Here is a 15,045-nt window from a genome sequence, read left to right as displayed (position 1 = left end):
GTAAGCATAACTTTAACCTTGTGGCGACGGGAAAATGACGCATCACAACATCAGGCCACAACGTTGTGACAACGTGAAACTGTTAGCTGGGTTAGTGTCACACAATCATCTGCCCACATATGCACCATCATATGACAGGGTCCGTATGACCTCGGTATAAAGAGGGGCGGCGGGGTAGTCTAGTGGTTAAAGCGTTGGCTCGTCACGCCGAAGACCCGGGTTCGATTCCCCACATGAGTACAATGAGTGAAGCCCATTTCTGGTGTCCCCCGCCGTGATGTTGCTGGAATATTGCTAAAAGCGGCGTAAAACCAAACTCAGTCAGTCGGTATAAAGATGTCACGTATCTGGAGAGGAAGACCGTATCACTCCATAGACGTCACGGCGTTTCTTTCTACTTTAAAATGAGATAAACATTGAATGACTATAATGACTTGATATCATATTAAATGTTGAGTTGCTGATTATGCCGATACGGCTATTGGTAAATTCTTCTGATCGTACAATATGCAGTACATTACGGATATAAAGAACTCAAGTGACCACTACTGTTAGTTCGCTATATCCGTAGTTCGTTCTACGCATTTTGACTTAATAATGGGACCTTAAAATTAAAGATACTTTACCAGATATTAAGGTTGAGATCACCCCTACAGAAAACAGAGCATAGAGCGTGCATTTTAATGATAAAATCGATGCAAGATATTGGCATCAGCAATGTGTAAACACTACAAAATGATGCGTTTGAAGTTGACGCCGTTTTCACCATAACTCCAGTGACATCAAGGGTCGATCAGACGAGGATACTTTAGTGGTTAAAAAACAGTCGCTCGTCTCACCAAAGGCCCGTGATATTGCTGGAATATTGCTGAAACTAAACTCACTCACTCACCTAATGTTTCAATATGCACAAACATGTTTAATATTTTGTAATAATCTTTTTCAAGTATTTTACCCTTGTATTGTACGTGGTGTATGCGTCATTTATATTGTATACATGACCCTGACAGGGGTTGACAGGTTATATTTTTCTATTGTGATGTTCTTTTACAAGCATATATGCGGTGATACTCAAATAAAGTATCTGTCATGAAAGAAAAACAACCCAGGCTTTTTGTTGGAGAGTAAGCAGACTCGTTTACATCGTAACCCATGATGTCGATTGATGTCATATAGCGAATATAATTGTAAGAACAACAAACTACACGCACACTGAACACACACACACACACACACACACACACACACACACACACACACACACACACACACACACACACACACACATGTTCCCATTTAACAGAATTTTAATCACAACCGAAACTTTTTCACTGTTAACAGCATTCATAATACCAAATAAATATGCGATTGTCCATATGGATAGTTTTAGTGTCAGGTCGTTTTATCAGTGAGAATATGTTATTTCAGGACTTGCCAGTTTGCGCAACTCAGCTAAAGGGAGACAGTCCATCCAGGCTTACATGTCCGCTGGATTTAAGGAAGTGTGGGTGCGACCGTATAAATGATTATAGAACGGAAACACAACTGAAGGGAGGCAACCCTTACAGCCATAGTGAACATTGTATGCGGCCTCTCGCTACGTTTGTTAACCATATGCAGCGTGACATATTTCTGTGCAGTGTGCAGTTGTTGATTCTCGGTCAGGTGGTTCGAACCCCCTGAACCCCCATTGGCTCCGCCAACGCAAAACAAATCTTCAATGTGGTCTTAAGTCATTTTCAAAGGGGGTTCGAACCCCCCTGAACCCCCCCTCTGGATCCGCCAAAGGGTCAGTTAAATAAAGATCAAGTTTCAGTGAACGACGTGACTGTTTTCCATATAATCAAATGTAAAACATTAATGATATCATTGCTCCTGTGCGGACTATCGTAAAATTATTGTCCTCCTGAGAGGGTACGTAAGTCCCAAAACTTTCAAAGTAAACTTTAAACTTACTAATTTTTTTAAAACTTAGTATTTTTGTTATTTTAAATTTCGGCTAAATTTGAATACAGTCGCCAGCGGCGGAAGGGATGGTGTAAATTCAACTAGGGTCCATGCAGGTAGCCAAAGTTATGTAAGTCCCCATGGTCCCTATTATGGTGGACTGCCTCCGTGGTGAAGTGGTTAGAGCGTCCGCCCGGAGAGCGGGTTCGATCCCCGACCGCGTCATACCAAAAGACTTTAAAATATGGTACTTGTTGGTCCCTGCCTGGCGCTCGGCAGTAATGGGTACAACAAGGACTGGTCGGCTCGGAGTCAGTATAATGTGTATGAGTGGGGTATTCATGCTTCACTGCGGCATGGTATCTCAGTGGGCTAGCACTATAAAATCAGCTTAAGTCTGGGCTAGTACAAGCAGTCACACATACACATACACACGCATGCACGTCGTCATATGAGCGAAATATTCTCAAGCACGACGTTAAACCCCCTATCACCTCACCTCACCTAGTATGGTGATCTACCTTCAGTTGTTGGCTATCTATAGCCCGTTTTTAATTGTATTGTCCTACTTATGAATCCAGTTTTAGAGATAGATACTAGTTTTATTTTTTGTGTCAGTGATAATCTAGTTGTTTTACTGACCTTTGACGACACATTTTATAATATATACATGTTGTTTATAAATGTCCATATCTGCAGTGGTTGGTGATCTATAGCCTATTTTTATATTGTGTTGTCACCTATAGTTAAAATGTTTTAGATTCAATTACTAGTTTTACATGTACATCTGTGATATTCTAGTTGTTTTACTGTCCTTCGTCGGCAGGTTTTTATAATATCTATATACATGTATATTCTATTTCAATGTCAAATGTTCTCGTCACGATATGGCTGAAATATTGCCGATCTGACGTTAAACAATAACTAACTCACTCACTATAAATGTCCAATTTATTCTTGTCACGATATGGCTGAAAAATTGCCGATGTGACGTTAAATCTTAACTCTCTCACTCATGCGGACTGGTCTTTGCATGACGTTAACTGTTACATGCTGCTGCTTGAACACTTGAGGAACTCCACACAATGACAAAGAACTAAGAACTTGTAATAAACAAAACCATCCAAAGAAAAGCTTGTTTCAAGAACTGAAACAAGGAAAGTTATCTCCTGGATTGATTGCTCGAAATTAAGTGTATGAAGGCAATCAATAACTAAAAGTCAAATGGAAATAAATAATAAGACTACATACCCGTGAAACATCCGAGTTCGAACTGGTTTTCAGCAACCCATGTCCTTTACCATTTCTCGGGCTCTTCTTTGGGCTCGACAAATGCAACATTCTTCATCTTAAACGTAGCAAGATAGACTAAGAGGGATAAGTCAGTTTACTTGGTTAAGGGGGTATAGGCCATCTCGTGGAGGTCAGGCTTATGCGTACTTTGGGTTGCAGAAAAACAGAAAGCCCACATTAAGGGCAATCGTCGGGCAGAATACAAATGCAGGCTTAAGTTCAGAGATGTACACTCGTAACAAAGCCAAGGCCACAAATACTTATGCAATATGTTTTGCCTGTCCTCACATACTATCTTGGTGTTGTTGTTTGGTCGAAACAAGGAATAACAAGAGTCAAGGAGAATCAGACAATAAGATGAAGTAGGATCAACTTAAAAGTGAACCGTAAGGCTTTCTCTCTGCTGCTCAGCAACAGTCACTTTGAAATTCCCTTTTGTAACCAGCACTATATTGTTTTACATTAAAATGTAAATGTGAAATATGGAGTAGGCAAGGAGTTTAACAAGACTACTCATCATTTTGTCAGAGGATGCCCAGCCTTGGAACAGACACAGTATCTTAAGCGACTTGGATTGCCAACCTATACTTCGCAATGAAACTACGGTTATGCCATCTACGCGATTAAGCCAACTATTTGTCGGATTCCATGACTTCTGGAATCAATATGACACATATTGTTTTTTCAATATGACACAGACATGTTTCGTTATGTAATTTTATTTGAAAACCGAAAGTGTTTAGTGGAATATATTGTGTAAGAATAAAGTATTCGACATAGACTTATCACATGTGAAGAATGAATCAGTGACATATAGGGAGCAAATAGCATTTCTTCTACGCTTCGAAACATACTTCAAGTAATACCCGGAAGTAATCATACAACATATATATCTAACTAACCCAGCGAAAACGTACAAAACCGTATGAAAATATCATACAACAAACGTTGTATGAGTGAGTGAGTGAATATTATTTTACACCGCTTTTAACAATATTCCAGCAATATCACGGCGGGGCACAACAGATATGGGCTTCACACATTGTACCAAAGTCTGGAATCGAACCCGGGTCCACTGTGTGACTAGCGAACGCTTTTAACCCTCGGTTTCCCCACCACCCCCGTGTTCTAATATGAACAGATTAGAATTTGAAACGATCATCTCCCTGCTCTGCTACATTTCTTTTGCATACGACGCGCCTTGATGTAATTACACATAATTTTCTCCTTCACAACAGTTATGTTACTGTGCAGTGCACGGTAGCAAAATCACAATTAGAGCATTAACACGATACAGCAGTTCAACTGTTCCCGCCTGAAGAGAGACATTTGACACCGGAGTACATTGCCCCAGCGATTGCGTTTTTGTAAGTAACACCAGACCTTCTGTAACGTTATACGCTGCACACACGCACAAAAATAACCCTCACCCAAAAAATAACGGTTTGACCCTAATTCCAAACTGTGTGATGTGCAGTCGGCCCGACATAATAGCTTTGTTTATCATGATTCAGGCTTCAATGTGGTTTCCGAGGAACTGATGTCATGAACTGTTTCTGAGAATCACTCTGGTTGTATATGGACTGACAATGCAACCGCTGTGGTGATAACATTATCACTCTTCACATGGCGGCGTGTTTCGAAACCGGAAATGTGTAACTGTGGTATGTACGGAACAACGGTTTGGACATTTTATCTGTGGGTTCGTTATTGTAGCCATACACACTTAATGTTCACAGTAACGGGAAAATATAAATGAACGTTACATGTACATGCAATCTTAACAAGTGATTAGTACATTGGTCTGAAAGTAGGCGAATATTCTTGTCACAAATCAATGACTTTCGTATAATTTTATTTTTTTTATTTAAAATTTATAGTATATTTTTTGAATGGTTTTATTCCTGGCGGAGCGTCGTAAATATTGTAGAAAACCACGAGTAACACTGTAATGTATCTATGTATCTAAAACATGTTTAATTCTCAACATGTAAAAACGTATGTGTATACACATGGATGTGTTTACAACTATACGTGTGTCAGTGGTAATCACTTTCCATTGTGTTTGTTTTTCTGCATTTGGAATATAAAAGAAGTGAAAATTGTTAACTGAACACTGTGTGATACTTCATGCGATGGGCATACCTTGCCTTCCATACATATGACGCTCTATGAATGACGAGAAGTGCAGCGGACGAACATTCCCGAACAATACCGAATATTAAAGATTATTGAATGGAAGATTGTTCGTATACAAAACTGTTATTCACAACATCTACATCAATTATTTAACCATTGAACTTGGTTGATATGTAATTTTGTAACTTTTGTATATCTTCAAGTGCACGTTGACCTCAGTGACACCCTTCATCAAGGTAATCGTTTGGCCGCCATATTGGGAGTACTTTGAATTGTACGTATTTCGATGTGAGAAATTTACTGTCGACGACAATTGGTATGAGTATTGTCCGTAATGTTGTAGTTTATCTCATACGATTTCCAGACTCGAATACATATAGATCTACGTTATCTCTCTATATATTAGTATATCAGCAAATCGTGATGGCTTAAAATGATGTCATGCTAAAGATAACTATTATTTCAGTCATTGGGGGATAGGTGTTGCCTTTGGATGAACAATGGATCCTGATAAACGAGAGAGGCTACGGAAAAATCACAAGACGCTGAAGAAGGATCTGGATACAAATGAAATATTAGATTCATTGTACAGTGAAGGTATTTTCAACGATGAACATTGTGAGGTTGTTCGTGCAAAGAGCACAGCCAGCGATAAGAATCAGGAACTGCTGACAATTCTAAAAGCTACCGGGAATAGAGGGTACGACAAATTTTGTGAGATTTTGAGTGAAGACCAACCGCATTTGTTGACTGTTCTACAAAACACAGAGATGGATCAAGGTTTGTACTAATCAAATCAGATAAATCAAGACAACGTAAACAGTAATATACATCATGTATGTTGTCGTAGCCTGGCAATGGTAACAGAAACAAGTGGGTTTAGTTCGTTATTAATAATAGTTGTTGTTAGGATTACACCTAGTCAATTACATAGCACCTGATTTTCACGTTGAATTTCTGGAATTTGAAATCAGAGTATCAACTCATTTGTATATACCTATCATTTTGTTTAGTAACACTAATGGTCAAACACATATTATCTTTTCATTCATCCAAATGTATTGCTATCATATAAATGCATTGATATGTGTCGTTCACATGTGTCCATGTTGATGGTAGAGATTACAGGAAAACCTTCAGACGGAAATATATTTTTTGAACCATCTGATGACTTCGAGTTGAAAGGATTGATTGACCAAATGACCCGACACGACAGAATCACAGAGGAGCAGCTTACCAGGATGAAAAAACATTGTTCAGAGTGAGGCACTTTCAGGTTTTATTGTTGATATTACACATGTTATGCATGCATGCATTTGGATGGATGGATGGATGTGTGTGCATGTATGTACGTGTGTATATGTGTGTGTGTCATCATTTAAGATGCGTTTTCAGGTTTCATTATTGTTACGTACAGTGTGTTCTCTATTCTATTAGAAAAAGTACCTCTGTTGAATCAATTGTCAATATTTATGCTTGTGATTTGTTTTTTTGTTTTTTTGTTTCGAGCGTGCGTGCGTGTGTGCGTGCTTGCGTGCGTGCGTGTGTGCGTGCGTGCGTGCGTGTATGTGCGTGTGCGTGCGTGCGTGTGTGTATAATCCCAACTGTAACTTTTATGTTATAATCATTTCTCAGGTGAAAATGGCTGTCCAGCAGATGTCATCAGAATACTAGATTCGCCAGCGAGATTCCTTGGGCATTTGATGGATAAGATGTTAGTGACTCGCTACAATCTGGCATTTCTACAGAGTCTGCTGTGGCGTGTTGGCCTAAAAGACGTGTGCGAAGATGTTGCAAGATTCGCCAGGGTCAGTGATGATGAACCCATTCACTTCTTCCTCGCTGACAGCCCATTTCCAGGTAACGTATGTGAATATAGGGTACAAAGGACAACATAATAGTTATGATTGGTCGCTAAATGGATTTTCACATTTAGGAATATCCTCGTCTAATTCAAAAATATTAAACGTGCGTTTATGTAAACGAAAACAAATATTTAATATAATTATATAGATATGGATGTATGAGTTGGGTCACCTTGCTCGGCGTAAGGGAGGTAACCCTGTCTTATTCTTGTGTTATCCTAAAGCATTTTATTCATATGGGCAGTTTTTCAAGTCTTTAGGAGATATTCTTTGTTTTGGCTTTAGCATACAATTTTCTTAGTTTCATACATTGCAACACTGCCACATTATATAAAAACATATACGAATAAATACATTGTAAGTGATTACGTGACATTTGATTAATTAACAATGGCTTTAGTTTTGAGTTCGTGTTAACATAAAACTACAAATAAACATATTGGCCACTCCCACAAGCTGACTACTTGCGAGATGTGATCGGCATTGCTAGTGTCTAGCCTGTGACTTTGCCCTCGAGCTTCCCAGAGCCTTTGAGGTCGAACATCGACCACCAAAACTACAACGTTTTCAGGCGTTCTTTCTGCCAAGCTGATGCGGCCACTGCTAGTTTTACCCGCCCAGTCTGGAATTAATGCAAACCATCTATAAGCGAGTGCATTATGCCTTACTAAAACTATTCATTTGTTTTCTTTCGAACTTAACCAAACTATACGTATGGTTTACACAGGTCTAACACGATGCAAATATAATCTGCTGATTGAAAAACAGGAATATTTTGTGGAGTTATCTCCCTTGAACCACAGACAATTCGTTGAATGTCAAGACGGTTTAGACAAGAAAACAGGGTCTAGATAATAAACTATTTTTCCATAAATCCTTTTGATATATATACAAACATATTTTGTAATTTCGTGATCACATTTCACTTCATATTACAGAGGAATTTAGTAAATTGACTAATCGTTTCCGAACCTTGGAACATTTGAAAAAAAAACCCGTTTCGTTTTGTTCCTTTCGATTGAGGACAGTCCTCTAGTTTTAGGTCAGTTTCAGTTAATTTTCTAAAACCTTATCTCAGGGAGGAGTTGTAGTTTTGGTGGTCGATGTTCGACCTCAAAGGCTCTGGAAAGCCCGAGGGTAAAGTCACAGGCTAGACACAAGAAATGCCGATCACGTCTCGCAAGTAGTCAGCTAGTGGGAGTGGCCAATATGTTTATTTGTAGTTTTATGTAAACACGAACTAAAAACTAAAGCCATTGTTAATTAATCAAATGACACGTAATCACTTACAATGTATTTATTCGTATATGTTTTCATATAATGTGGCAGTGTGGCAGTATCATAAATCATGTTGATATAATGTACATTGATATGATATATTTTTCAGACAATGGATATGTTTTATGCAAATTCCACGTTCAAGGGAATACCAACAATTTCAAAGGGATAACCATTGAAAAAATATGCAACATCGTGTCGAGGTATTTGGGCGTGCCCCGGTCGCGTGTTGTTCCTGTAGGCATACAACCCAGCAACAGTATCCTCCTGACTGTGATGGTTCCAGATCATGCACTGCATCTTCTGATGGAGCTTGAGACTGCTCTTGGTTAGCTGAGCTTGGCGTTGACAGCATCACATATGGCACATCGACTGTTGATGTGAAAAGGAATAAGCACTAGTAGGTGTCATCAGAAAAATATAGTTCCTTATTTCCCTTTTGGAGCCGTATGTTAGGAAAGTCCTAGCACCCACGTTGTTGTTCGTTAAGATCTGGTCAGGGTAATCAGGTTCAAGGACCTGGTCAGTTTCGTTTCACATTTTATCATTTACTGACTTAAAATAATAATAATAAAACTAAAAATTTTATATAGCACTAGAATCCAGTCATGACTGCTCTAACGCGCTTGGAGAGGATGCATCTATATGTATCAACAATGTCCACTTGGTCTAGGCTTTGCAAAAAGGATGGGATTTTCAGATTGAGTCTCAGTTTTCATGGCAGATCATTCCAGATTCGTGGAGCTGCTCTGGCGATCTCTATAGGCGGTGGTCCTTGCGTGTGGAACCCACAGCATGCCTTGTCCCACGGATCCAAGAGACCTCGCGGGCTTTTACCCCTGGAGGACTCCCTGGAGATACACAGGGATAGGTCCTTTGTTTGAAGGTTAACAGGAGCACTTTATAAGTGATGCTGTAAGCCACCTTCAAGCAATGAAATTTCTGTAGCACTGGTGAAATGTGGCTGTCTATATTTTGTCTTTGTCACAAGTCCAGCTGCAGGATTCTGAACACGCTGCAGCTTTGCTATCAATTGCTTTGGTAATCCCATGGGAAGAGCATTACAGTAATCTATTTTGGGCAATAAACACAGCACTGAAATAGAGATGTTACGGTCTTTAGATGTATAAATCGACGTATTTGGGCAATGTTTCGGATATAGAGAATACTACACGAGGTTCATTATTATACACGAATGGTAGCGAAAGCGAGGTCAGATACCATGGGAAGGTCACGAGTTTCGTATAATTCGTGTGTAATGAGACCGAGTGTGGTATTTTATTTATTACCCACGTCCACATGCATTAAATTGACAAAATAGCGTATTTTGTTGTTATTTTATGGTTACAAACCGAACCGGTTTCATAAATAGGTTTGCGGAAGAATTCTGTACTGTAGAACATTTTGGCATGACGTCACACTGTATTGACGTCATTAAGCCATTTCCGTCTGCCCCCATGGTAACCGACGTCACGATGCATATCAGTTGTCATCGCCTCGTACAGCCTCCTACAGTAAACTACTCCTTAGCACCCCGTTTCTTGGTTTGCAGTTGTTTCACTCTGCTAACATCACTGGTGGAAACATTACCTTTATGTTTTCGACGGATATAATGTCTCAGTTCGACTCACAATTAAACAGCGACACGACTTCTCTCGCAATGTTTACTTTCCCACAATGCATATTACTTGTAGAATGAATGAATTCACGTGTTTGTTATGAATGGAAAAGCAGTTCCGTCACGACGTGACCTAACCGAGAGGTCATCGGTTATCCAATCAAATCGTTAGAATCACAGGTCAAGTCGTTACGGCACAGGTCAACGCGATACGACACTCGTGTGGCGATTAGTATGCAACTACCCATACGTTGACCACGTGGGTAATAAATTGAAATATACACGTTTTGCATACTTTGTGTTTATAGGTCTCTGGGATTTGTCTGATTGGCCAAGGTTTGGAAATGGTTTCGGGACTGAAAAAAACCCATCAAACGTGGCTTTGTATATTATGGTTGCAGGAAATAGGCGTCAAACCAAAAAGCCAGGCGGAGCACTATAGTCTCCACTGTCAGATGCCAAATGACCACATTCAGGACATGCCTTAGCGCTGTCACCCATGTGTGATTTCGACACTTGTTATCAATTCCGTTTGATATGGGTAATCAGTCACATTCAGATCAATAGAAATGAGAAAACATTACTTCAAACTTCAATGACTGACAGTTTTTCAACGTGAATATTCTTTGATTCTATTTCTGAATGAGATCATGATCGTTAACGTGTTTAATAACCTTTATGTAATTGTTCATTAATAACTGTATACGTTGCTAATTACACTTCCACAGTTTCAGCACATTCTGACTCAACTCCTGATACAATGGGCCAACTTGCCACCTTGGAATCTGAGCTGGATAGAAAGCTGAGAGAGGACCAGCAGCTGAAACAATGTCTGTATGACGAACAGATGACGAATGAAACCCTACGTGACATGTATGACAGAAAGGAAATTGAGGTCAACAAATGCAAAGAAGACTTAGACGTGCAAATGCGTGGAAACACAAGGCTATTCTGCGCCTTGATGGTCACCCTGAACGTAGTACACATGCTACTGCAGAGACTTGTGCCACGTGTTGGAGGAAGCACATGGGACATCAGGGAGAGAAGCGCCCAAACACACTTTAAATATGTGGTGGAAAAAGCAAAGAGGGTGTGCAGGTCGGATGTTTTGTATGAAGTCATCGATGCGCATGCCTTGTTGAAAGAGATCAGCAACGCTCGTATACTAAATGCATTCAGGAAGTCTTTCAATGTTACGGTCCAATGTCTACAGGCCAACCTCAATGAGTGTCTGATGTACAAGATGGTTGGACGCTCCCTAGGTGTCGACACGGTGTGTCCTCCAGTTACTCCTCCTCAGCAAACTTTACAGTTGAAAGTGGATGTTGGTGAGTTTATTAATGAAACATCGAAGGAGAATATGTTCTTTGAGTGGCATTTTAGAATTTGGGACGTATTAATATTGAACACACTTTATGGATAACAACTTCTTTTAGTTCGGTACAAGATTCCGTATCGAAACGTTATCCATTAAGTTTGTTCAATATTTGACGTAGGAGGATGTAGGGAGTACATTCAGGTCACTTTCCTGCCCCGAAAGCATCCCATATTTGTACAAGTTAGTCTTCTATTTTACAGAATGTTGTTCACCATGTGTTGTACTGTTGTATTTTGTTCTATATGCAGCTCAAGTAATTGCACTGGAACCGGATCTAGAGGGAATCCTACTTGATCTGGGCCAGAAGCTGACTAAGAAACAAGTGGACAAGCTGTATGATCACCACAAGGTGGCGCCAGAACACAGAGATGACGAATTGAAGCGCAACATCTTTGTACGCCTTGTTATTGCAGATTACAAGAAAAAACATGTCTCTCACTGACCAAGATGTGGGTTAGTACAATTTAATTTTCTTTAAGATATTTTAGTAATATCGTTATAGCTATGTCTTTTTTCTTTATCTTACTTATACAGCCCAATTGTTTATGTATAAATGGACATATCTTTTTCAGATAGTGTCGTACTAACGATGCAGTTCGAGTGTGTGTGGGAGAGGAGAATTGTGGTCAGATTTTGTTAGTCGTAACAAAAGAGGCTTCGGAAACTGCAGGAACGCCAGAGACACACCACTGATGTCCCCGACCGACTTGATAACATCGAAAAGGTCCTTAAGAAACTTGTAGCTCAAAATGCGTCTGGTCTTACTGGATTTCCCTTTACAATCTCGGGGAAGGCATCAAAGTGCCATTTTTCCCTTCAAAGGAAGATGCTCCCTACTACAATTGTTAAGTTTCATGCGGTAACTCAGGGGTATATTTTGCAAGCCAAAGGCATAACCATGCACACCATATTGATACAACTGATTACATCAATATCACTAATGAAAAGAGGCAGTACGGTTGTACATAAAAAGGGAACTGACCCATTTACTATCGGAATTTCGGGACAGACAACACATTGTGTGCATAATTTGATAACATATTTCTTCCTTTAGTCCGTTTGGCTCAAAAGCGGACCGATAAATTGCTGAAAAACAGCTTGTTTTAATTTCAGGACATTGGTTGGTCTGGTGTTTTATTATGATCAGCGTTTCATTGAGTATTATATGTTTATCAGTTTCGAGTTAGATTGCAATTCATCGGCCCGCTTTTGAGCCGCCAAACGGACTCTAGCCGGTGAGGTCACAGATAAAAGCTAACATGCGATTTTATTTGGGCATGTTTAGCAACAGAAGCATAATTTATTAATTAGGACTCCTTGCCTCTAGGCAGGAGACCTATTGTAATCGTTCGGATTATTATTATTATCATTATTATTATTTTTATTATTCCGCCGATTTTTTGTACTAAACATAACTCCTAAACCAATGCTCGAATCGCTTACAAAAAATCACACAGATGCGCACCGAGGTGTAGATATTCCCTTTAAAAATCTCTAGGCTCTTGGCCCAATAGCAACGGGGAGATAATTCAAAATTAATTCCAAAATTTCAACGTTTGACAGCAAATATCTCAAGAACTAATTGTTCCAACACTTCCAAATTTATTGTACAGATGCACAATCGAATTCCCAACAATTTTGCCTGGACGGATCAAGTCCGCTAAAACGTACCGTTTGGCAGTTATTTTGTTTTTCAGTTTTTTGGCCATGTTTTCAGCACTTTTCTGAGTAGTTTGCTCCCAAAATGTGCCCGTATGGTAGATGATGTCCTGGTGATTCCAGAACACTAATTGTTTTGAACGTAGACCCAAGAACAACTGAGATACAGCCTTTAAAGAGGGAACTATTTCTTCTCCGGAACTTCTTAAAACGTACATGACCCCGTGACCCCGGCTGTATTTGGAAGATCCGCTCGCCTGTCAAAACACGTGTGTTCTGGCCCCGTTTTGGACGATGATATCTAGCCCTCAGATACAATAGATAGAAAGTAAAGCCAAGAGGCCTCATCGTTGCCTGCAACTATATTAATTACTATGAATTTTATGGATTTTTTCATTTTGTAATGATTGTGATGAAATAAAATAACAATTTATATTAACGCGTTGGTCATAGATACTGATAATATGTACTTCAGCATCCAATCTGTTTTGATGTATCAAGGAATTTTTGGGTGTATATACATTCCAGTGAAGATGTTATGAAATCATTGTGGCAAAACATATCTTCAAAGTTGCTTCAGCTGTAAGAAGGAAAGTCCCTGCAATTACACGCAGGAGACGTAATTCAAAATAAGTGCATTATTTTCAGTTTCAAAAACATCAGTAATGTCCCTCTAATTGGCATATCAGATCTACCACTACTAATTCTCTGTCGTTGATGTTTTAGAGTTATGTAACCCAATTCAAATGCAGTCCAAATTTACCCAAAAATCATATATATTCAGCAATTATCCATAAATTGACTTTGGAAAATTACATATTCATCAAATGTTCAAAAGCGCCAAATCCGTCTATGATACATATTTGACTGTTCTGGCGTTCATATTTTGACATGCATACCTTCATAAAAAAGCATATGTTTGTCACTCACTCAGTTGTTTGGTGATGTTTGAGACAACATTATGTATTTGCACACACCAGACATTATGCTTTTTGTGGACATGGCTGACAACACCAGCGTTGAATTGGTGATGGTAACAGGCTGGCAAAGGGTGATATGAAGCCACTTTGAAGTCAACATGGTTGTGTGCATCGATCAACTTGCATAAGCTTTTTTAACACATGATACGCATTGTTGTACATATTATAGGCCATAAACATATCAAATTGCATTCCGGGTAGGCTTTCCATTTGCCAAGTCCCGGACATACGGTAGCGTGGAATGAACAAATGTAAATAACATTCACGCTTTCGCACGATCTCAATCTTTGAAAATGGCAAAATATGCCAACAGTGATACAACGCGAGACATGCTAGTGCAGGTACAATATAGTACATTTTGTGAACAGCAGAGTCCGGGCCGTTTTGGGGTGTGTTTTGGGCATTGTTGAGTATTTGTCCCTGTAATGAGATATACACAATGGTTAGACGTTTTAAAAGTTTATTCTTTCAATTTCATACACGTTCCTCAAACGACGTAAAATTGATATCTTATAGTGGTGATTTGTTGTCCATTTCCATGAGCCCATGTTACGACCCGGGTATATCATGAACTTTATGTTACACATATCAACCGGTGACGATGCTTTACTGTTCGCGTTACGATGAGCTTATCCACCTCACCCATCACAATCCCAAGCATCCGAAATTATGTTACAAGCAATCCATTTCATGGTCGAATGATATTTAAAGTATTAGAAATATATAATCGAAAGTACCCGTGTTCATCATTTATCTGTAATTTAGAACTTTACAGGGATATATACTTTATCGCTAACAGGGGAAAGGGAAACATATCTGAGCAAATTGTTCCAAACAATTTCAGAAACTACACACCGTTTGAATGAATAATTACAATCTGATGTGTGT

At 39.3% G+C, this 15,045-nt stretch overlaps 1 protein-coding gene across 1 annotated transcript; it reads left to right on the top strand.

The window, feature by feature from the left end:
* The first annotated feature begins 7,015 nt into the window (after positions 1–7,015).
* Positions 7,016–12,605, top strand: LOC124289059. Its single transcript, XM_046725651.1, has 5 exons — positions 7,016–7,239; positions 8,632–8,922; positions 10,869–11,468; positions 11,767–11,971; positions 12,091–12,605. Exons 3-4 carry the CDS (start codon positions 10,901–10,903, stop codon positions 11,958–11,960), a joined length of 762 nt encoding a protein of 253 aa, XP_046581607.1. The 5' UTR covers positions 7,016–7,239; positions 8,632–8,922; positions 10,869–10,900; the 3' UTR covers positions 11,961–11,971; positions 12,091–12,605.
* Positions 12,606–15,045: the final 2,440 nt, after the last annotated feature.

Source organism: Haliotis rubra, unplaced genomic scaffold, assembly GCF_003918875.1.
Source record: "Haliotis rubra isolate DU_JTF1 unplaced genomic scaffold, ASM391887v1 Scf431, whole genome shotgun sequence".
In the NCBI taxonomy this organism is placed as follows: Eukaryota; Metazoa; Mollusca; class Gastropoda; order Lepetellida; family Haliotidae; genus Haliotis; species Haliotis rubra.
Note: the sequence above shows the minus strand (reverse complement) of the source record. Positions and strands in the feature narration are given on the sequence as shown.